Consider the following 26,368-nt stretch of genomic DNA (forward strand, 5'->3'; position numbering starts at 1 on the left):
ACTACAAAGGATCCAGAGATTAGACTTTGATCTCCTCATATGTATTCAAGGGATCCATAGATTATTTGCTCACTAGACTTTGATCACCTTATTGGATTACAAGGGAACTAGTGATTGTTTGCTTATTAAGACTTTTATCTCCTCATTGGACTGCAGTGGAACTAGTGATTATTTGCACATTAGACTTTGATCTCCTCATCATTAGATGTTGATCTCCTCAATTGACTACAGAGGAACTAGTGATTATTTGCTCACTAGACTTTGATCTCCTCATAGGTATTCATGGGAACCATTGATTATTTGCTCATTAGACTTTGATCTCCTCAATTGACTACAGGGGAACTAGTGATTATTTGCTCACTAGACTTTGATCTCCTCATAGGTATTCATGGGAACCATTCATTATTTGCTCATTAGACTTTGATCTCCTCAATTGACTACAGGGTAACTAGTGATTATTTGCTCACTAGACTTTGATCTCCTCATAGGTATTCATGGGAACCATTGATTATTTGCTCATTAGACTTTGATCTCCTCAATTGACTACAGGGGAACTAGTGATTATTTGCTTATTAGACTTTGATCTCCTCATATGACGACACGGGATCCAGTGATTATTTGCTCATTAGACTTTGATCTCCTCATATGACTACAAGGGATCCAGTGGTTATTTACTCATTAGAAATTTTCATCTCATAGAACAGCAAGGGAACCAGTGATTATTGCTCATTAGACTTTGATCTCCTCATTGGACGACAAGGGAACTAGTGATTATTTGCTCATTAGACTTTGATTTCATAGGACTACAAGGGATCCAGTGATTATTTGCTCATTAGACTCTGATCTCCTCATATGAATACAAGGGATCCAGTGATTATTTACTCGTTAGACATTTCCATCTCACAGGACTGCAAGGGAACCAGTGATTATTTGCTCATTAGATCTTTGATCTCATCATAGGACTATGACGGAACCTTAGATAACACTTCTTTTGCAGATGGTTACCAAAAGGGCAACATAGTTTTGTGAATTTTCACTCATTGGTTTTGTTGAAGATGTAGTAAATGCCAGATGTATAGACAGGCAGACTGATAGACGGATGGGCAGATAGATGGAGGCTATAACACTACTTTCAGAAAAGCATGGGGATAACAGATACCCTTATTTCATATACAGCAGAGCCATTGTTGGTTCAGATTTCAAATACCAGATTTCACTTCCTCTAAAGATCTTGCAAATAATGATTGCTAATATTTGTATAGGTACATAGTTATAGGGTCAGGTAACAATATGATTCTGTCATTTGTTTTATTTCAGATAAAGGTACCTCTTCAGCATCCACTCTCCTGACTGGAAAGATATCCAAGGATTTAAAACTTCAGAGTGAAGAGTTTCCACAGAACCTCAGGGCACGTTCTCTTAAATTCTTCTCAAAATTTTTCTTGGTGAGTAGAAGAGAGAATTCATACAATATGATTTTATACAAACTTTTAAATTTATCTAATTCTAAACTCAAAGCAGGAAAAGTCTATATTAATGGAGGATATTGAGTCTTAATAGGTAGTATTTTACGCTTTGTGGAATCTAGTTTTAGATAACCAAGAACAAATTGTAATTTTAATAGCAGCAGTTACTTATCTTGCTACCATTGCATAACTAACCTATTTTATTAACTCTACAGGAGGATGCATTCACATTGAATGAATGGTGAGTTTTTGGCACGAAAATAGGTTAGCTGCACAAAAGTGGCAGGATAAGTATATATAAAAAAATTACTCCAAAAAATATATTTTAATTCATTTTTGGCAAATTTACTATTATATCTTTGCACATGCATCCTATTTGGTTTGATGCAAAAATTGGAGGTGGCAAAAAGCAGGAATCAAAGAGAAAATCAAAATTGGTGAGAAGAAAGGTTTACTTGACAGTAATTTAGGTTGGGTAAAACTTGTAAGAGTATTAAGTATACGTGTATCAATGATTCATTTGTATCATTGTTATGTATACAAGCAGCCTGTTAGATAGCCTTTAATGCATGAAAACAGTACATAATGTTACCCCTTTACTCCACAAGTCACATCAGAATTGTCCTTTAAATAAAGTTATCAGTGTATAACTTTCCTGTCAGCTGTGTTCTGATTGTCAGCATGATGATAATGTATTAAAGTTTTGAAAGTCATGTACTTAAACTGGGGACATTGTTTGCAGAGTCATAGAATTGCATGGAATTCTTCAGACATGTTAGGTGGGGCAATCAGTTTGTGGTACAGCAGGTGGACTCTTGGGTTGTCAGCAATGATTCCAGTGAATTTACTTTTTGTTGAATCCATGTTACTGACAAAAATAATTTGGTCTTTCCTTCATCAGCAGATGCGATAGTGGTGATGTAGCACTTTTCAATGATCAGCAGATGTGATTGTTGTGATCTAGTACTTTTCCATCATTAGCATATGTGATAGTGGTGATCTAGCACTTTTCCATCATCAGCAGATGTGATAGTGGTGATCTGACACTTTTCTGTCATCAGCAGATGTGATAGTAGTGATCTAGCACTTTCCATCATCAGCAGATGTGATAGTGGTGATCTAGTACTTTTCCATCATCAGCTGATGTGATAGTGGTGATCTAGTACTTTCCATCATCAGAAGATGTGATAGTGGTGATCTTGCACTTTTCCATCATCAGCAGATGTGATAGTGGTGATCCAGCACTTTTCCATCATCAGCAGATGTGATAGTGGTGATCTAGCACTTTTCCATCATCAGCAGTGATAGTGGTGGCATCATGAGTTAAGGTTTTGTCCAAATATTTCCTAAACCTCTAAATAGACGCTCATCATGTTTGGCATAAATAATTTTTAATCTTAGACTGTTCATTCTGTAACGCATATGCTTTCACCTTTGGTCTTCAGAACAAGTTCACAGTCATATAAAATGTTTTATAGATAGATAGATAGATTTAAAACATACATAGCACAAGTTATTATGAACCTAAGACAGTTTATACCTGCACATGCACACTTGCCTCTAGGAACTTAGGGTCAAGGTCACAGCCATTGGTAATTTGCATTAAGGTTTGGTTTCAAGTTGTTTTTTTAAATATATTTCCTCATATGTACTAAACCCCATGATGGATTTCATATGTGATGTGAATCATTTTAAAGCTAAGATATTTCATTGTGTGGTAAGCTCACTTGCCCCATTGATCTTGATGTGATGGTCACAGCCACAGAAATTTGCATTGAGGTTTTGGTTACATTTTTTTAGCAATGTACAATCTGCATATACCCTTGCCACAGTACTAAAACTACTCTTCTAAAAGTAGTTAATAACATTCTCTCTGCTTTGGATAGAGGAAAGATTACAGTCCTTACCCTCCTTGATTTGTCTGCAGCATTTGACACAATAGACCATGATATATCACTTCACCATCTCCAGCATGTATTTGGCATTCATGATACAGCCTTACTGTGGTTCAAGTCCTACTTGGTAAACAGGACACATATTGTGTCTGCAAATGGAATACACTCCAGCCCAGTTGATCTATGTTGTGGCGTTCCACAGGGGTTTGTTCTTGGACATGTTCTCTTCATTCGATACACTTAGCTGCTCTCAAGTGTCATAGATCATAATCCAGTGTCTCACCAATTGTATGCTGATGACACCCAAATATACAAATCTAGCCATCCAACTGAAGTTGATGCTACCATCCAAGGTGTTGAGAGGCGCATTTCAGATGTGAAATCATGGATGACCTGTAACAAGCTGCAGATGAATCATGATAAAACTGAGGCCATTCTGATCACAACAAAAAGACTTTCTCATTCACATCCTTTACCTCAAACAATAAATATCAGCAACACCAACATTAAATTCACACAATCAGTACGAAACCTAGGTGTTACTCTTGGACAGTACTCTCACACTGCACCAAACCAACATGTCATGCACATATGCAAGGCTGCATATCTTGAGCTGAGACGCATCAGCTCCATTTGCAAATATCTTTCAGTTGATGCCACTAAAACACTTGTGTGTTCATTAGTACTTTCAGTTCTGTCTGGGACATCTCAATATCTACTCCAAAAACTTCAAAAAGTTCAAAACACAGCTGCTCGGATCATACTTAGAGTACCACGATCAGAGCACACCTCCCTGCTGCTCTGTACCCAACACTGGCTATCCATTTGATCCAGAATCAAACACAAAATTTGTTCTCTGTGCTACGTTTCACTGACAGACTCTAGTCCAACATATCTATCTGACCTCACCCATGTGTACACACCAGCAAGATACTTACGCTCCTCTTCTGACAATCGTATATTCATTATTCCCACTATGAAAACAAAGTCATATGGACAGCGTTCTTTTGCATACTATGGCCCAGCAACATGGAATGAATTGCCCACTGAACTTAGACACAAAGACACAGTGATCACATGCAAAAGTGCTCTCAAAACTCACTTATTTTGACTGCAGGAACAAACTTAAAGACCTAATAATGTTTCCTACCTTAAATATTCTCGGCATGTTTTTTTTGTTGTTGTGTGTTTTCTGATTTCATGGTGTTTGTGTTTGTATTCATATCATTATATATGTTTTTTATCTTATAGGTGTTTAATGTTGTAAAGCGCTTAGAGCTTCTAAAGATTAGGCGCTATACTAAGTCCTCATTATTATTATTATTATTAAATGTCATTTCTTACGGAGGCATCCACGCAAATTTAAAGACTTTTACAATTTTTCAAAACCACCGAATTGGGTGCCAACTAAAGAACAAATCTTCAAGTGTTGATTTGCCATAAAACACTAGCCAATCTAGTTAGATATGTTTTACTTTGGAAACGAAACTAGTTTGTTAATGGATACTAAAGAAACCACACACAATTTTCTTTTTTTAGGATAGGTGCTGTTTACATAGAGTTTGAACATGAAATTAAGAAAAGTGGCTCATATAATCATACTGTAAAGAGGTGTCCACTAAACAGGTGACACTATACCGTATATACTTCCATACAAAGTCATATCCAACTTCGAACAATATACACCCTGATCTGTTGTTACTTAATGCACTAGTAAATCTGGGTCTATACAGTTTGTAAGCCCTAATCAGTAGAACAGACAGCATACACCCTTATTGTGCAACAACAAATCAGGGTCTGTTGTTTGCAGTTTAACATAACGTGTAATTGAGTAATTACAGTGTACAATTAAACTTTATTGATAATTTTTCAGCCCCCTGCAGGGACCACAAACCTGTGGGAGCTAGTGTCTGTTGTACAGGGTTTGGATGACAGCATGCTGTCTCAGAACTACAGCAAAGGCATCATGCATGTCAAACACTTCTCAAAGTTCAAATCCGTAAGATATCTATTCTCAGCTTTATCAATGGTCACCATTTTTTAAAAATTTTTGTTGAACATACTTTTCTGCATGTGATTAGCACACTGTCTTGAAAAGAAAAGCACATGTACACAGAATGCGCGTTTGGAATATCATGGAATACATATTATAAATCCATACCTTTACATCAACAGGTATCTCCTAATAAATGAAAGTAAAAAGACCAAGAGACACAAACCTGTTGGAATAAGCAATATTAAAATGCCATAATCAGAGGGTAATAAATCATGCATTTTCTTGATTTCTAATAGAGGTAAGGACTATGATAATACAATGGAAATTGTAAATCATTCATGTTTAACTTGAATCATATCTTCACATAGATTCAGGAGGTGTCTCAAAAGCAAAATGTTACCTTTTTTGATTGTTAATTCATTTAGGTTTTGTTTTTGAAAGGCTTATGTAGTCTTATGCATCAGTAACTGTTCATCAGAGAAAAAGTAAGAAGCATATGTTTTTTTTTTAAAAAAAACTTGCAAAGTTTACTTATTTGATATGCTGTAGAGTTCTTTTTTATCAAATATGCATGGAATGCCATATTATTTTTATTTTATTTGTTATGTCCTTCATCATTCCTTGATTTACTCTGCATGATCTTAAGTGACTTTTTAAGACATTATGACTTATTGGGTCTTTTAGTTTGGTGTGCGGATCCAGCTTGGAGATAACTAAACTGTCATGACAAAAGTAGTTGTGTTTTATATAATCATTGTTTCATGTAACTTTGTGGATCATATGTATTTGAGTTCTGGATTATTATGTCAGAAGTACGCTATTGTGACTTGCATGTTAAGCGTTCACAACTTTGAGCTAAGATTTTAGGTCGGTTTCTCAAGAAATATTACTTTTGCATTTTGAAGAAATTAAATAGTGCAGATACAAAATAATGACTACAGAATAATAAATGATAAACAAAAACTGAGCAGATCAGATGTACTTCATTTCATAAATTTATAAAATCAATTATTTTCAACCTGCTGCTAAATTTGATGGTTGAAATTACATTGCGTGATTATCCAAGATCAGATTATGTACACTGACAGACGACTATTACAAGCCAAGGCAGACAGAAGAAAGCATCTGCCATTGATGTTGTGACTTCATCAGAAATGGTTGTGTATGTAGAATCTTCATTGAATGCAACAAAATATAAAAATTTAAAGACAAATACTCTTTAGCTGTGTTTTTTTTATACACATATAGCAGTTGCAGTTATATTTTAATTATCATAAATTCAATACTGCCTTTGACATTTCTCCTTAAAATACAGTCCCTGATCACATTAATGTTAGGATATAAGCCTGCTACCTCCCAAATTCAGCTCTACTCCCAAAGATGAAAAATCATCTTTTCCTTGTTTCATATAGACCAAGGGAAATACCTTTTGCTCATTACCTCCCCTTGACACCACCAGGTGTTGCTAATTTTTAATCTTCACATCCATGCATCAACATCATATGTGACATTTCCTGTGAACCCAAAGCCAAATTTGTGTTAAATTTGAGTATTTTGGATTTATTTTGAGTAATATTCATTCCTAAGCATGTGGTAAATATTACTTTCCAAGTTTTGAGAATATTTTACACTTACTCAGACTTAACAATTTGTAGACAGCATGGTACAACACACTATCCTTTATGCAGGCTTTATGCACATTGTCTATTGCTCATTTATTAACAGGTGTTGTTTTAGCATCTTATTGACATGCTGCATTGTAAATTTGTACTTTTTTTCAATGTGATTTGTTTTATATCATTGTTTCAGTGAGATGTGTCAATGAAGTGCAGTGAGATGTGTCAATGCAGTGCAATAAATGCAAACAGTTCAAAGCTAAGGATGATGTGATTGAATTGTGCCTTGTATATGTACTTTGTCAGTATCATGCAGTGTTTATGCATTTGTTAATTTATAAAATTTTGTGGTGCTCTGATTTTATCTTGTTTCAGTGAAACTGTCAATAAAGTGTAATAAATACAAGAAGTTTAAGGCTTAAGAGTCATGCGTGTGTCATGCTTTGCATGTACAAATATCTACTTCATCAATATCATGCAGTGTGTGTGATGTATGGTATTCATTGATTAATACATTTTTGTTGTGCTTTCTATTTTCTTGTCATTGCAGTGACACCTGTTGATGAAGCATAATAATGCAACAAGTTTAAGACAAATAAAGAGGGTGATGACGCAGCTTTTAAAATGCTTACAAGTAATTTTGATAACAGTGTGGAGTGTATCCCCATTTTTAGGCAACCCAGATGGCATTGACTTTGCACCTGTAAGTCTGGGTGCATAGGTTTTTTAACAGATTTAACATACTATTCTTTGTTACTGTACCATGGTTCATGATCATAGGACCAATTGAGCTGACTGTTAAGCCAGTCCAGTCGGTCAAACTTTTTCAATCATGGGATCTTTCTGAAAGATTGATCCATGTCGCCAGTTGAGCGGATATTTCTGTCTTCAGTTAAATCATAAAGGAAGATTTTCCATCATAACATGCCTTTGGCTACATGCCATTGCAATTACTGAGATCTTAGTGATAGATCTATCTGTTTCTCCAGGTCTTTGGCATCATATTTCTACAGTTACAGAGTTCTTAATGAAAGATCCATTCATTCAGCCATGCCTACGGCACCAGCCAGACCACCCACCATATGGCCAGTAACCATGACGGCCATACTCCAGGAAAACCAGGCCTCCTTGGCAATTTTCTCTCTGACAGGTAAACTTGGCCAACTAATTCATCTCAGAATTGACTGCCCAAATAGATTGGGTCCTTAACAGAGCATCTCACCTGTTTCATTGATGAATGTGTTGAAGGGGTCTGCCTGATTTAAGGATGACTTTGGCTTGCCATTGCAAATTTGAAAAGGTTTGGAGACAGGCAGCTTAAGAACTGCCATTCCACCTGCATCCTTGCTTTAGAAACTGGCCACAATTAATGAAAGGTAGGCAAGCAAAGCAAAGGATATTTTACCTTCAAATCTCAGCCTCGTGCCATCAGACAACAGCTGAACCAGTCTAGTGGGCATTCTTACTAGGAGGTAAGAAACCAAGTTTGCCACCCCAAATTTCTGTCTACCACCACTGACTTACCACCCCACAGACAGTCTGTGGGATAGGGGTACCATACTCCTATAGTTACAATAACATTGAATAAACATTTTGGCACAAAACAAATGGGTGAAATAAAATCATTTCAGAGTGGGTTCAGATTTTCTTCATCTCATTATCTCCTGTTTCTTCCTCTCTCCTTCTACCAGATATGTTATCAGATTGGGAGAGGGCTGAAATTGTTCAGGAGATACAGTTGCTCATCACCAAAACAAGCATTGGAGATTTTGTCAAAACTACAATCTTCATGGTTTATTCAAGGCTTTTTATCATCAAGAACATGAATGGGAAGTTGAGTCAGATCACTGACCTGAGTCACCTTGATGAATTCATTCTGCCACCAAAATTCAAGATGGAGACGTTGAGATCAAGCCATCTCCTCATTAGAATGGACAAGAACGCCAACAGTCTTGACCTGACACATATTTTTATGTCCTGATCTATTCAGCCTCATGAAATTCCTAAGGTTTGCTAAACGTGACATGGTTTATTAGATCAAAGTTGCACCCTTTGGCCACAATATCAGCCTTGGGCTTTTACCAAGATTATGGATTGCATTGTTACTTTATTCCAGTTGACCTCATCTACAACATTGATATCATACTTGGATCACATCCTTAAAAACATATGGTAAATTCGATTCTACTCTGAGGCAGAAATAATCTCCTTTCACTTGTGTTGCCAAAGCATTCTTGTAAACTTTGACAAATCAGATTTTCATCCATTCATCCCATTGTTTTGTCCACCTGGGGATGGAATTTCTCACCAATCACAGTTGGACAAAGTTTTATGGCAGTCACATAAATTGGATCATAGAACTGGTCAAGTCCATTTCCAACAGGACTTGGATTTCAACGAGAGAGTTGATTACGCTCAGCCATCTTTTTATGCACCACTTACAGATGGCATTGCTAACAGAGTGGTACCCATTCTTCGGTCCCCTCGATCAACAACTAAATGATCATGCCTGACATACAATCATTTCTGAGTCTGTGATGCATCTAGGGTTGGCTGATGTCAAGGGGTCCCTCTGGAGAATCCCCACGTGGAAATGACTACAGTTCTCCCCCATTATAATTCACTTTGCTATAATGCAATTCCAGATATAGCATGGTAGCGCTATGGACCCCAAAATCAAACTTATAAAAATTTTCATTTTTTTTTTCAAACTTAACAAATTTTCGACATCTATCTGCTGATACCTTTAACTCAAAAGCTACTGTTACAGCACTTGATTTGAACATTACCAGAATGTGTTTCTACAATCACAGTTTAACTCTACTAGCTACTGTTGTATTCAGGCAAGGTAAGATATTGTATTCCTAACAGGTCATTGAACACCCAAAATTACCCATGTCTGTAATAAACCATAATTGTCATTGGTCCATATCAACTGTTGTATATGGCTAAAGTACACATGACAAATTTGCCTTGAGTACTAAAGCCACCCCAGTAGCTTTGTGACTTGATCTCTATAAATGCATCTCACTGACTATACAGAAGACCAGCCAATTGTTGACCATTGTTCATTTACACCTGGATGGCTACAGATCACAAAGGAATAAATGATTAGTGGCAGTATGTCTTTTAATCTTACTGCTGCTTTCTGTAATATGTTGCAGTGCAGCCCAGAAGAGATGTTCATTTGTATATTATAGCTACGGTACAAATACGGTCCTTCCAAACAATTGTCAATTTCCAGTGAAATCAGACTTTAAAGTGAGTTTAGTCTTATCAGTATTATATGAGTGAATTAAGACATTTAATCTGACAGTGGAGACATTCAGGAAAAGAAAAGCTTATTTTGTGAGGTTAAAGCTGTGCTACAAGGACATTTTAACTCGTTTGACGATGTTCAGCAATGGATCGAAATTGATGAGGACTGCCCCACTTTGCAAGTATCCATGTTCTCATATCACCCAGCTTAGATATAGATACTAGCAACTCTTGGTTTGGGCAAGGGGAGGTAATGGGTAGAAATTATTGCCCTTATCTATGTGAAACAGAATAGATGATTTTTCATCATTTTAGTAAGGCTTTATGTGGGAGGTGGTAGGCTTATATCCATACATTAATGTGATCACTTCACTGATTGGTCAATTTTTGTCTTTTATCTAAATATTCTACTTGTATTTGCTTCTACTTTCCTGATTATTGTTTTCACACCATCTGTCTGTCTGCATCCATTACTAGTCATCAATAGGATGGATAAAATATATTGCATGTAAATCACAATAGTGTTCAGTATATCACTATACCATATTTTAGGATGTTTACTTGAATTAAATCAGTGCTAAGCCTTACAACACAGTTTGGAATGATATGACCATTACAGTATGATTTTATCAATATGATGTGATTTGTTACTTAGAATGTGTCATAGGGATTTTGTAACTCTAATAATAATAATAATGAATTTCTTTAAAGAGGTTAATGCAATTAGCGGAAGAAGTCATCTACATTGAGGCCCCTCATACAAATGAACTTATGTGCATACAAAATGCACACATATACATATACATGCAACATGATCTACATTGAGGCCCCTCATACAAAGGAACTTATGTACATACAAAATGCACACATATACATACACATGCAACATAGTTTCATCTACAGGTGTAGACAATATATTTACTTTCTTTCTGTTCACCAGATGGATACATATTGAATCCACATAGTCAGTAAACATGCAATATGCAGTTAGGGTCAAAATAGATAAGCAGTATATTTAATAATGCCCAGAGGCATTCATGAATACAAATACAGTTGTTTTCATTCTCATTTTAACTACATCTCTGAAGCCACTTGATATATTGCATTTGGAAGAAAGAAATAGAGTGGGCATTTCTAATCTTAGCTGTAATACTATTCCAGAGCAAAGTTCTAGTTTATCGGAAACGTTTTTGAATATCTGGGGAGAGATTTGGATATACAATGAGTAGTTGTGAGTTCTGTTACTTATTACATAATAATGACTGTATTATAAAATAAGTTCATACAGTTGATAAAAAGTGTATGAGACCATGGGAAATCATTGGTCATTTAAGACCTGCCATAAATCAGTCACTAACAAGACACTTTTCTTTATCAGTTTGTTAAGGGAAGTTTTTGCTTTTGAGCCTCTGTACATTTGATGAATTTTTAAAAATACTCATTCAGCTGTTGCTTTGTGGACAATTGGTAAAAGTTGCACAAGAAATGCACACCAACCCACAAGTTTTGTAAGTGGCATTAAACTTCTGGGACACTCTTAGCTTATACTTTTTTTTTGAAACATTGAATACCCAAACATTTAACGAAGAACCATCCATAACCACAAACTACAGTATAGACATAGATCTTTTGTTGCATTATTCACTGGAAGATCAGGGTGGATACTGTTTATTTGTAATCGCATACCTAGAACTAGTAGAATGTAGTCTGGGTTTTAATGAGAGATGGGGAAATCCCAAACGAAAGGTCATAATTCTTGGGCAAGAATGTGGACTTTGCTGAATCATGGCAAATTATGACCTATAGAGTTGGATTATCCAATACAATTACACTTGTTTGTTTTTTTGTTTTTTTTAAATTCTCATATGCATGGGTCAAAAAATGGGGTTTTAAACAATAGGACAACAAGCAAAGTACCAATTGAAAACTTTTAGATCTTTACAAAAGATCATGTAATATTTAGTTTACACTGAATAATTCTGTGCAAATTTGGAAAAATGGTTAAAACACAGATAGATAGCTAAAATACTGAAATTAAACTCATAGAAAAATTGCAGATCATGGCAAATTTAGTATATCATGGTGTCATGACAGAAATCAAAGTAACAAGTTTACAATCAGAATACTGTTGTGACATCATGTGAGGTAGGATAACTAGTGATGTATAAGGTGGGATGCAAATTTTCTGCATACTAGGCATTCCACCCAGAAAATCTTTATCTGTACTGATAGGGATGGGAGAATATCTGACTGCGGACCAGAACATGTACTGTTACATATAAGCAATATGATATTTGACTGCCATTTATTAGCCATGTTATCATTTTAACTGATGTCCTGGTTTAAAGTCAGAAGCCCAGGAGCTGGAGATGATCAAGATGTCCAAGTTTGGCGGTGGGATTGGGTCGCGCTCTAAAGAAGACAGGCTGAAGGAAGCGGCAGGGATTCATATTAAACTTGGCAATATCCAGCGATACTGTGAGCTTATGGTGGAGCTGGGAGAGGTATGTAGACCATTTTATTCTGACTTTTGCTCTTGACAGGACACTCATTCTGGGAAAAAATTAAAATGATTATAACACAAGATGGATGGCATGTGAGGGGATAAGGTGGGGTCAAAGGTTAGCATCACATGGACTTAAGGATTACTATTTTCACCAAAACTACTGAAGTTCTGTACCACATTCCATGCTAAACTCAGTAGATATTTTGCATATGTAAATAGATAGACATCCATTGATTTAGAACTTAAAAGGGTCATGGTATGAAGGGCTTCAAGTATTAAAAATGTTTTTACAAAATAACTCGAACTTTGTGCCTCAAGAAAGACACCTATCAAGCCTAGTGTCAATTGGTCAAAGGTTAAGGTTACAGAAAAATGGTTTATACAAAATATATTGTTTTGTATCTTTTATCTTGATCAGTTTTGTGGATGGTATGCATCTGAGACAAGAAACTTTTTCAAGACACATATTAATGAGGTAAAGCATATAATATAGTATTGTTAGGCGATGTTGCCATTACATGGGTATTCATTAAACGGGTATTCATAAATTGGTATTCATTAAACAGGTATTCATAAATGGGTATTCATAAATTGGTATTCATTAAACAGGTATTCATAAATGGGTATTCATTAAATATGTATTCATTAAACAGGTATTTATTAAATGGGTATTCATTAAATGGGTATTTATTACATGGGTAATTGTTAAAAGGGTATTCATTACACGGTTGTTCATTAAATGGGTATTCATTAAATGGGTACTCATTAAATGTGTATTCATAAATGGATAATTCATTAAATCTGTATTTATTAAATGGGTATTCATGAATGGGTATTCATTAAATAGGTATTCATTAAACAGGTATTCATAAATGGGTATTCATTAAATAGGTATTCATGAAACAGGTATTCATGAAACAGGTATTTATTAAATGGGTATTCATTAAATAGGTATTCATTAAACAGGTATTTATTAAATGGGTATTAATTAAATGGGTATTTATTAAATGGATAATCATTAAATTGGTATTCATTGAATGCATATTCATTAAATGGGTATTCATTTAAAGGGGTTTTCATTAAATAGGGTATTATGTCTAGTGAAGGAAGGTTTTTACATATAATGCTGTTGAAAGAGGGTTTTAAATGAAAGGAGTTTAATATTATTTACCACATGACTTGTGAATAAGATTTATCAGTTTGCTCATCATATTCAGTCTGGTGTGTATCACGGTTCTCTTTCTTGCAGTGGGAGAAGGCACTCTCTGTTGCCCCAGGAGTGTCCGTAGAATACTGGAAAGATCTTGCTACCAGGTAATGTTTGGAGCTGTTTTGTGGTGTTGATTATGAAAGGGGGGGATCAGAAATTTTCTTTACATTTGTTTCTCAGTACTGACCTTTCCACTGTGTGACAATCAATGCAAATCATTTGTTAATCTAAAATACCTTCAAAGATGACTTCACACTGAAGTTATTGTCAAATGTTGACCTGCTCTTTTTTGAGATGCTGGACTGTCAACATAGCAGAATGTAAACAGAACACAGATTTCACTTCCGGATCATCACCAAGGCCTTATTACTCACTGTCGCGGAAATACACACAGACGACAACACCCTGAGCTCATATTATCAAGAATAAACAGTTACCTTTAAATCCCTACCAAAAATGCATAAATAAAGCTCTTCTATCACCACCAAAATGAGAGAGGAAAAAATGTTCTAAAAATAGACTAGAACTACATTCATGGGTATTGAACTGGAAGTATTGATTGTGACCTAATTCCATATTGTCCTAAAATAGATTCCTGTTGTTAAGTATAGCATCCCAGTCAGGGAAAGGCATTATTGTCCTAACATAGATTCCTGTTGTCTTGTATAGCATCCCAGTCAGGGAAGGCATATTGTCCTAACATAGATTCCTGTTGTTAAGTATAGTATCCCAGTCAGGGAAGGCATATTGTCCTAACATAGATTCCTGTTGTTAAGTATAGTATCCCAGTCAGGGAAAGACATATTGTCCTAACATAGATTCCTGTTGTCTTGTATAGCATCCCAGTCAGGGAGGGCATATTATCCTAACATAGATTCCTGTTGTCATGTATAGCATCCCAGTCAGGGAAAGGCATATTGTCCTAACATAGATTCCTGTTGTCTTGTATAGCATCCCAGTCAGGGAAGGCAAATTGTCCTAACATAGATTCCTGTTGTCATGTACAGCATCCCAGTCAGGGAAAAGCATATTGTCCTAACATAGATTCCTGTTGTCTTGTATAGCATCCCAGTCAGGGAAGGCAAATTGTCCTAACATAGATTCCTGTTGTCTTGTATAGCATCCCAGTCAGGGAAAGGCAAATTGTCCTAACATAGATTCCTGTGGGGGCGCTCACCAGATAATATGTACTTTTGAGAGAGTGACATATGTAAGGTGAAGTAGTTCACATTTAAAACATGCACAGTGGAGAGAATGTTGGCATACCTCTATGCTACATTAATGTAATGTGGATGATATTTCTTTTGGATATTGTACTTTTGGAAATTTGACATGATTTAAGCACACTGCTAACTAAAATGACTGCTCCCTTGTGTTAAAAAATCAGCCTGAATTAGTCTAAAGTACACTATACATAGCAGCTATTAAAATAGGGAAAATGAATTTTGCCAGACTAGACAATATCAGCTTCAGAAAGTGCAATGAATGAATTACCAAATATATAAAATGTAAAAAAAGTTATCAGCTCTTTTTTATACAATTTGCCTCTGAAGTTCAGGAAGTGAAAATGACCAAGTAGAGCTAGCACTTTTTTGAAAGGTGCACATCTGAAATAAGGCCAAGCTGTATACTCTATAACCCATAGTACACCCATCAATCATACACCAAAATAAAAAGAATTAAAAGTTCTTTGCATTATACCTAAGATATACAAGGTCTTTATTAAATAACCAGTATAACCAGTGAGGAAAGACGGGGAAATTCTTTTTCTTTAAAATCCTAACCTATGCAAAATACGAAACTGTAGAGTGCCACCTGTTGTCTTGTATAGCATCCCAATCAGGGAAGGCATATTGTCCTAACACAGATTCCTGTTGTCATGTATAGCATCCCAGTCAGGGAAAGGCATATTGTCTTAAAATTGATTCCTGTTGTCAAGAATAGCATCCCAATCAGGGAAAGACATATTGTCCTAACATAGATTCCTGTTGTCATGTATAGCATCCCAGTCAGGGAAAGGCATATTGTCTTAAAATAGATTCCTGTTGTCAAGTATAGCATCCCAGTCAGGGAAAGGCATATTGTTCTAAAATAGATTCTTGTTGTCAAGTATAGCATCCCAGTCGGGGAAAGGCATATTGTTCTAAAATAGATTCCTGTTGTCATGTATAGCATCCCAGTCAGGGAAAGGCATATTGTCTTAAAATAGATTCCTGTTGTCAAGTATAGCATCCCAGTCAGGGAAAGGCATATTGTTCTAAAATAGATTCTTGTTGTCAAGTATAGCATCCCAGTCAGGGAAAGGCATATTATCTTAAAATAGATTCTTGTTGTCAAGTGTAGCATCCCAGTCAGGGAAAGGCATATTGTTCTAAAATAAGATTCCTGTAGTCAGCCAATAGGAACTTAAGAATGTTTCATGTGATGTACTAAAATAAATAGTTTAATTTAAATTGGTATTTGATACATTTACATGATATTCTTTTGAAATTATTCAATCAGTAAAGGGAAAACATAGTAAAATTATTCTAAATGTTTATACATAACAGGTATACCAAATTTCTGATGAAGGAGGACAGTGACAATACAGTACCTTATGCAGTAGCTACAGCAGACTCCAAAAGTTTGATCAAGTTTTTCATTACCAGGGGTCAAATGGCAGATGCAGTATTGACAGCTCAAATGGCATGTGAAGGAACATTTCTTCCTCAGCAGCATAGGAAAACATTAGAGATGGATTATTCTACAAACAATGGGAAGCCTTCAAAGGATGATTTAGAGTGAGAATGAGTTCACTGCACTTGCCTTAAATGACAAGGCGACACAGTGTTTAAAACAAAAAGAGTATCTTGTAAAAATGAACACACTGAAGTAAAATCATCAAGGCACAATATGCCTCATGCATCTCATATAAAATTTAGAATTGTGTTTTTTTTAAATTTTTAACATAGCTTTAACAGTTTGAGACATACCGCTACAGTGTCTGCAGTGTGGCTATTTATGGTGACGTCTAGCACTGGGGCATCATGCCACAGACATGTGGCATCATGTCCTACCCAGACACATTATCCTGACACAATGCTAACTTGTTCACTGACCTCTTAATGCAGAGCACCAAGTGAATCAGCTGCTAGTACCATTTATATATAAGTCTTTGTTATGACTGGGACAGGGTTTGAACCTGTGACTTCCCATATCTGAGGCAGCCACTCTAACCACTTAGGCCACCAGAGCAGTCAAAAAAAGGTTAGAACTACTGTAATGTAAGGTTATAGAGGCACAATATGCCTCAAGCATCTGATGTAAAATAGTGGAATGTATACAAGTTCTCATCTGCCAATCAAATTTAAATACTAGATGCATTTCTGCAGTGATCACCTGAACCAGACTGAATCAGTATTTGTGTCATGACTTTCAGTTTGAGAGATTTAATTTTCTGACTATATTCTTGCTTAGAAATGTAATTGAAATTAAATAATTAGAGGGTCAAAATTCATATCAGGTGGGTTATGAGATTGGACTAGAGTGAGCTGGATATTTTAGTACCCATTGAGCCAGGTGCCAACCCTCAGCTCAGTTTGGTAGAGCTGTTGCTTTTGGAGACTTATATCCTTATAGTTAGTATTACATTAATGGAAAACAGAAATGCTTTGAAAATGAATAATCATGATGAAAGTGATGATGATTATTTATTTATTGTGTGGCATTCTAATTAGTAAATAAATAAAGTATAATTAATATTTGACATAATGCTTCAAGCTGGTTGTTAAATATAATAATGTGTATGTTGCTTTATTTCTTGGTATTAGTTTAAGCATGTTAGTATAAAATAACCTGTCTATATATTCCATTTATTCATGTGTAAATCAAATAGCTACATGCAGTGTAGATTCAGTTCTGTTGGTTCATATAAGGTACTTACAGATCAGGGTATAGTGGTCCATCATGTTGGTACATAATGTGCTGACCTGTCAGAGTCCATCATTTTGGTACATAATTTACTGACAAATCAGAGTACAATGGTCCATCATTTTGGTACATAATTTACTGACAGATCAGAGTACAATGGTCCATCATGTTGGCACATAATGTGCTGTTAGATCACACTACAATGGTCTGTCACATTAGTACATAAATTTGCTGACAGATCAGACTACATTGGTCCATCATGTTGGTACATAATGTGCTGATAGATCAGAATACAGTGGTCCATCATGTTGGCACATACTTTACTGATAGATCAGAATACAGTGGTCCATCATGTTGGCACATACTTTACTGATAGATCAGAGTACAGTGGTCCATCATGTTGGCACATACTTTACTGATAGATCAGAGTACAGTGGTCCATCATGTTGGCACATACTTTACTGATAGATCAGAGTACAGTGGTCCATCATGTTTTACATAACTGTGCTGAGAGATCAGAGTACAATGGTCCATCATGTTAGTACATAATGTGATGAGATATCATACAAGGATGGTCCATCATGTTGGTATATAACATGCTGATAGATCACACTATAATGGCCCATCATGTTGGTATATAATGTGCTGATAGATCACACTGCAGTGATCTATTATGTTGGCACTTAATGAGCTGACAAATCAGAATGCAATGGTCCCTCATGTTGGTGCATAATGAGGTGACAGATCAGAATACAATGGACCCTCATGTTGGTACATAATGTGCTGACAGATCAGAGTACAATGGTCCATCATGTTGGTACTTAATATGATGAGATGTCATACAAAGATGGTCTATCATGTTGGTATATAACATGCTGATAGATCACACTATAACGGTCCATCATGTTGGTACATAATATGCTGACAGATCAGAATACAATGGTCCGACAATGTTGGTACATAATGTGTTGACAGATCAGAATACAGTTGTCACTCATGTTGGTACATAATGAGGTGACAGATCACACTACAGTGGTTCATGTTGGTACATAATGAGGTGACAGATCACACTCAGTGGTTCCTCATGTTGGTACAAATGAGTTGACAGATCACACTACAGTGGTCCCTCATGTTGGTACATAATGAGGTGACAGATTAGAGTAGAGTGGCACCTTACTATAAAGCACCTGAGTAAAACATGAAATCTGGTTTAACACAGTTGCAATTATACTGGTTGAATTATAATTTTTGATATAATGTACCCAGTATAAGACTACCTTGACCATATCCTGTACAGCATTAAAGTGAGGGACCATTGTTACACACAGCATTCAAGTGAGGGAGCATTGTAGATTTCATTTAGTCATGAATTTCATGCATACAGCATTATCTAGCAGCAGATATTTGGGCTTGTCACAGTTTGGAATATACTTTAGGTTTAAAATATATTACCTTGCATGTAAAGTAAAAGAGTTTTATATGTCGTTTTGCTGTAGGTCACTGCACAAAGCCAACGAAAAGCTAGCAGACTTCTACTTCAGGAATGGGTCACCCATTTTATCTGCATGCTGCTTTTTGGCTGTGGATGATTCTCAGGTGAGAAAGTTATGCATTACACATTACTGTTCTGCGCCCCTGGCCATTATACATCTATTTGACCTCTTAGAAAAATATATTTCATGTGCATTGCTTATACATGTTTCAAATTGGATTTTTCTTTTTCAACAAAAAATCACTAGTGAAAGGCCAAGGTGTTTAAAAAATTTATTATTAAAATTTTCCAAAAATTGGAAGATAAAAAACTGAAGATTTGAAGTAGTATATAATACAAAAGTTAGAACAAAACAGATGACCCATTTGCTCATTTCAAACTGCTGAAAACAGTCTAGTCCAAATGAGATTGCATAGTGATTCATACCAGCTGGCAGTTTGATTTGTCAGGGTCCATTGAAATTTCTCCTATATGATATTACTGACCCAAACCTGCCAATGTAGCTGTGATTAAGTGGTCTGGTACAGTGATTATATGTGATGTGTGATTTAGATTTTTAACATAGCTTTAACAATTTTTCTGTCATATTGCCACAATGTGTGCAATGTGGCATTTTAAAGTGATGCCTAGCACTGGGGCATCATGCCGCAGACATGTAGCCTGATGTCCCACTCAGTCACATTATCCTGACACCTGGCCGACTAATCCTAAACACTAACCTCTTAATGCTGAGTGCCTAGCAAGGCAGCTGTTAGTACCATTTTTAGAATTTAGTGTGACTCGGCCGGGTTAAAACCCATGACCTCCCACATCCAGGGCAGATGCTCTAACCAGTGATTATGCATTTGCTTTACAGCTCCAGTGTTAACAGTTTGATTCCTGATCCTGTAAGGTGTAAACTCTAGTGGTCAATTGTCTAGTGTGGATAATTGTCTATGTTGCTACAGTTTCTACCCCCTCAAGGAAAGTAATTCCTCTTCCTGCTGGAAAGTAAAATCACTTGGCACCAGCATCCAGTACTTTGATTGTTTGCATGAAAATTTTAAATTATTAATCATGGTTTATGGATTTTGCAAGATGTTACTTAACAGTTAGACTGGTTCAGTTCTAAGTTTTCACCTAGTGTTTAACAATTAGACTGGTTTAGTTCCTAGTTTTCAGAGCAGAGAGCACTGGCATTGAATTTGTTATAAATTATTATGATAAAAATGACATATTTCCAAGTTGTTCCTGTCAAAAATGTGGTTTTAGGTAACAAATAATTTTCTGTAGAAACTCCCATTTGCTGTGCTACAGGTAATTAGTCCTAAAATACTTTGTTATTAATCTTTATATTTTTTGGTATAAAATATTGTCAAATACTTCATGCAAGCAAATTGATTAAAGTAATTTGTCACTTTGCTGCAGGTTAAAAGTCTACATATAAAGTGCTAAGTGCCTTGATTATCTCAACCAGGATTTTCAAATGTTTTTGTACATGTGAACTATGGTCATGTCCCTCAAATGTTTCTAATGTATACACATTCGGACTCAGTTATAATTTGTATTAGTTTCTGAACCATTCTTATTTTCCTGAAGAGTTTGGATTATCAAGTTTTTTAACCATTTTCATTTGCATGAAGAGTTTGGATAATCAAGTTTTTGAACCATTCTCATTTCCCTGAACAGTTTGGATAATCAAGTTTTTTTAACCATTCTCATTTCCCAGAAGAGTTTGGATAATCAAGTTTTTTTAACCATTCTAATTCTCCTGAAGCATTTAGATAATCAAGTTTATACTGCATGTTTTGTTTGTCTGTGTACTTACAGAAGGCAATTACTAGACTGATACAGGGCAATGAATTAGAGCTGGCTGTATCAGTTGGCACAGTGTTGGGGAATCTGACAGAACACATGGCAGTAGCTATTGAATTGCTCTCCAGGCGATGTGAACACCTGGAAAAATGGTGGGAAATAATGAATTAATCCACTTAATGTTCTTATGATAACAACTGTTTTGAAACTAAAAACAACACACCAGTATGTCATACTGGGATATCTTTTTAACCTTAAATACTTGTACAAAATGGAACTGGTAATGTATAAGATTAGTCTGTTCATTGTAATAACGAAATGTTTCAATCGAATTCCAACAGAACAGCTGTAAATTATAAAAGTAAGCATTGTCCTTTCATTATGCTAACATGTAATGTTTTAGAGTTATGACTCTTCATCTTGATAGCAGGCAAGCGGCATTGTAGAGAGGCTAAAATTGCTTTTTAGATTTGCAATAAAATAGAGGAATTGCAATAGCCAGGCATTTGTATTTCAGGGAGCTAGCAGTAGATTTGCTGAAATTAATTCCAAATAATGAGCTTCCACTATGTAAATGTTGTGCCAGGTACCAAGGCGGTGCTGAGGAAATAGAATACCTGCATCAGAGGGTGGGTTTGAAACTTAATTGTTTTCTTCTTTTTATGAATATTGCATCAATCTTTTATAATTTTTGTACTGGTTGCCAACAATTAAGATTTCAAGATAATGTGAATTTTGAGACATAAGGACCAAGGAAACTTGGATGGAGCACCATGTACCCAAGCACATACTTAAACTGGAAATTGAATTTGGGACAGCAAAGGTACAAATATTGGTGTTGTGTTACTTTGTTCATGTTATATTTTGTATTCCCCTAATGCTTTCATCAGGAACTGCTAGATTTGGTCAAATTTTCCTATAGTTGAACCACTAAATACCATTGACTACAAATTAATTTTATTATAGCAATTTGTATTTGTATACATTTTGAGAAGATGGCATTGGGGGTTGTGTGCATGTTGTCAGATGGTTGCCCTAACCCCACCCCCTCTTTCAAATAGTATACATTTAGGTGAAATACATGAATGTTATCAATTTCAAGTACAATGAACAACATTTCCATAAAATCCTCTGAAAATAAATCCTGCATTTTCACCTTCTTCATATATGGCCAAGAACCATACCATCCAGTGAAATAGGCCACAGCAACATATACTTTGTAGGATGGACAAATGTAATTGACTATTTACCTGACTGTGTGGTAAAAAGATCCATAAGCTTTTCATTTAGCTGAACATTCCCAAACCACGTCACAGTCTTATAGATTTTATCAAAGTGTTATTCATGATCAGCCATTAAAGAAATCCTAAATTTTAGTCTCATCATCCATCTTGGAATGGCAGCATCATTAAAGCTTTCAAACATTCAGGAATTTACAGTGAAATGACAGTAAGAAAAAGTCTTGAATGCAAGATTGTATTTTTACAGTGAATTTTGTACATTTAAAATGATCACAATTGAAATATCATAGTTAATGCAGATATTTAATTTTGCTGAACAAATTCAAAGAATATATTCAGAAATTCAAAAAAGGAAAACCCATGATCTCTTGATTAGATATGTGTCTACTTTCAGTCAAAAAATGCATTAGAGGAAGTTAAACCCATAACAAATGCTAATATAGTTTGTGTGTAATTACCTTCAAGAAATGCATTACAGTAAGTTAAATCCATAAAGTAATGCTTACAGCTTGTGTGTAATTACCTTCAAGAAATGCATTACAGTAAGTTAAGTCCATAATCTCTTGCTTTAGTCTGCGTGTTCTGTCATTCGCAGAATGCATTACAATTAGTTTAACACCTGATCTCTTGCCCACAACCAACACAGAACTGAAAATTGATTCCTTTTGATCAGGCTGGTCTGCCCGGCTTGAAAGACTGTCTTCATGAAGCTGAAAAACTGAAACACCAGATTCGTGTCTTTGACAGCATCAGGTACTACCTCTTGTCAACCTGTCCTGAGAGGGCGCTTGAACTGGGACTGCAGGAAGTCAAAAGTGAGGATAATTCTTAAGATTTGTATCGTTATTATCTCTGTTGTTTTGTGAGGATAAAAGTAAGGTTAACTATATTGAAGCACTCTTTTTGTCTCTCTGTCTGGCTTTGATCATCTATATTTACCATGAGGTAGATAAGCACTCACATATTCGTAACAGTGGACATTGTTGCCAAATCACTTGGAAAAATCCTTATTACATTTTTAATATGCCCTGCATACACGCCATGAGTACTCTGTGTGTGCCTTGCATAAAAATTATGAGTACTCTAGCTATGTCCTGCATACACATAATGAGTATTCTATGCCCAGCATACACATGAGTACTCTATATATACCCTGCATACACATCATGAGTACTCTAGCTATGCCCTGCATAGGTATCTTGAGTACTCTAGCTGTGCACTTGTTTCTTCTTCAGATACATGCCTAATCTTATTTTAAAAAAACCTTACAAATCAAGCCATCACAATCTCAAAATAAAAGTTATTCCGTTCTTTTGGCTTGCTTTGGCAATAAAAGATTTTTTTAAAAGTGTCTGTTTACTGAGACTGATCTCAGACAGGAGTGGTCTCCCTTTGGATAGAGGTATTTGAACCAAATCACACCATTTGTCAGTTATTACTTTCAATCATGCATGGTCAGCACAGTTTTTTAAAAGTCTTTTTAAATATGTTTGATTTTAGTCCTTGTCACCAGTATAAGCTATAAAGAGTTTTCTCTGTGTAGGGACGTATAGTCAGGGATGTCATTTCAACTTTTTTTTGGGGGGGAACTTGATTATAATGGGGGGGGGGCCAAAACTTTACAGGCTTGTTAATTTTCGTATATAGGCTACAGCCTACATGTACGAGCCAGTGCTGTAAGATGTGTGCATATTGGGAATTTTTATTTGTCGTTTGCATGCGAAGGTTGAAAACTTTTGGGAGAATATATGACGGAAATTCTCACGGGAACACAAGAGTTTTTGGTCATAAATTCTCACAAAAGTTTGTAACCTTTGCCTGCTACCAACAAATAAAAATTGGATAATCCCCATTGTCACTTAATATAAATTAGGTTTTGCTGGGTTTATTTATACATACTTCGAAGAAATTCTAAACGATTTGTTAAAACAAAGGAATCTTTCTTTTATATGGCCAAAATCATCAATTACCGTGACATTGTTGACATTTGTTGCATCTTCATGGAGGCATGTAATAACCAGCAGATCACTGAGTTGTTGATCTTCAGATCTGTTTCTGAGGTAAGTTTTCACTCGTTTCATGCATCTCAAAAATCTTTCGTTTTGAACTGATGTCACCGGCATTGTAAGGACAAGGTCTTTTAAGAGCTCACTGAAACCAAGTGGAAGATGACTCAAGCATGTTCAAACTTCATGAATAGTTAGCGATGTTACATCTTTATCCAATGATTGGATAAAAGACTTTGCTAAAGACAGTTGTGTGAGAAGCATCATTGTATCAATACCACTAGTGGGATATAGTTTCACAAGTTCGTTGACTGTATCTGGACATAACAGATTTTGTGCACTTGGGTTTAATACTGACACACTCTTTAGTACACTACAGTTAACTGTCAATCGACCATCGAGTTCAGAAATAAACATGTCTACACATGCAGAAAGGACTGGTACACATTGAAACATCAGTACTTTGAGTTGTTTCTGTAACCTTCTTCTTACCAGTTACTGACAGCACAAAATGTTCTGATAATTTCTTTGACATCACCTGAGCTCTCTATGGGCTATTACCATAGTTGTCTTTGTTCAGTGGGATTCCAATTTTGAACTCCAATTGCATCAGCTTCTTTCACAATACCATCCCAAGGGTCATTGCTTTGAAATGCCATCAGATCTTTTTTTGGTGGATTATAGCAATACAAGAGCAGATAAGTAATTGACCGATGAATTTTGTAATTTTTGAGATAACGAATAGACTGCTCCAAGTAACTTTTCACCCACAAGCAAACAATGAAGAAATGATATTGAATGCATTCGTTTTCGCAGCCATTGAGCTTCTGCTGTTGTTAACCTGTCAGCATTCTGTAAAGCAATGGCTTCCAACACATTAACAATGGTGTCAATTCGAAGCTTTATTTTGCGAACAGACCAGTACCAATAAGACTATCGAGTTTCAACTAATCTTTTGAGCTCCAAGACTTCCAGATTATCCTCAGTTTGTGCTCGCACAAGTAGGTCATGTCGAGGGCCATTGGCTGACAAGAACACATAGACTGATTGTATGATGGAAAACATGTCAATGATCTCAGGTATATTTTCAACTGTGTTGATTAAAACTAGGTTCAGACGATGGGCGTGGCAGTGTGTGTAGATGACATGTGGAGCAATTTCTTTAATCCGTGCCTGAACACCTTGAAGGCTGCCACTCATGACCCAAGCACCATCGTAGCATTGAGCAACACATTTATCCCATGATAATTTGTTTTCGAGAACTACATTGTTGACAGCAGTTGCCAGCGCCTCAGCATCTACCTTATCCACATGAAAAGCACCTAGAGGCTTTTCCTAAACTGAACCATCTGGTGACATGGATCTGATGATGAAGCTCAGTTGATCGTCGCGAGAAATATGTTTTGATTCATTGATCATTAATGCCCAGTAGGGTCCAAGTGAATCAACCATGTTCTTTCTAAGAATGTTTGGCAAGCAGTGTAAAATATCATTCTGATACTCTACTGATGTGTAGTGTCATTATCTTGTTCGCAGTCTTTCTTGTAGTTGAGGAGAAAGCTCACTCATTATTTCGAGCAATTCAACAAAATTTCCTTTGTTTGATGATTCATTTGATTCATCATCGCCACAAAAAGCCAAACCTTGACGAGCTAGATATGAAGTTGCTAAAATTAGATACTTAAAATGATTCCTATTTTCCAGAACATCCAACTTTCTCTGAACATTTATCAGATTTACTACAGATTCATCCTTTCCAGCTGACATATTCTTTGCATTGGTCCACAGCACTGTGCTATCTTTATGCTTGCTACTGGACTCATGCTGTGTCAGCAATTTTTTCATATCTTTCCATTTTCTAAATCACTTGCCAACAAACATTATGTTGCCACATGTTTCACCAAGACGGACAATATTGGAACTAAGATTGCGACAACTGAAACACCAGACATCATCCTGATTAATGGAGTATTCAATCC

The 26,368-nt window shown here is 35.9% G+C and overlaps 1 protein-coding gene across 1 annotated transcript in view; it reads left to right on the plus strand.

Annotated features, from left to right (window-relative positions):
- Positions 1-26,368, plus strand: part of LOC149797705 (WD repeat-containing protein 17-like) — a 122,301-nt gene that overhangs the window by 61,289 nt on the left and 34,644 nt on the right. Inside the window, exons 14-22 of the mRNA XM_089962629.1 lie at positions 1,318-1,445; positions 5,235-5,360; positions 12,580-12,735; positions 13,987-14,051; positions 16,497-16,727; positions 19,353-19,452; positions 21,158-21,294; positions 21,660-21,771; positions 23,057-23,198. Of these exons, the coding sequence (XP_089818755.1) occupies positions 1,318-1,445; positions 5,235-5,360; positions 12,580-12,735; positions 13,987-14,051; positions 16,497-16,727; positions 19,353-19,452; positions 21,158-21,294; positions 21,660-21,771; positions 23,057-23,198 (1,197 nt within the window). The remainder of the gene's footprint in view (positions 1-1,317; positions 1,446-5,234; positions 5,361-12,579; positions 12,736-13,986; positions 14,052-16,496; positions 16,728-19,352; positions 19,453-21,157; positions 21,295-21,659; positions 21,772-23,056; positions 23,199-26,368) is intronic.

The sequence above is a fragment of the Sinohyriopsis cumingii genome, chromosome 6, assembly GCF_028554795.1.
Source record: "Sinohyriopsis cumingii isolate HCF-2022 chromosome 6, ASM2855479v2, whole genome shotgun sequence".
Taxonomy (NCBI): domain Eukaryota; kingdom Metazoa; phylum Mollusca; class Bivalvia; order Unionida; family Unionidae; genus Sinohyriopsis; species Sinohyriopsis cumingii.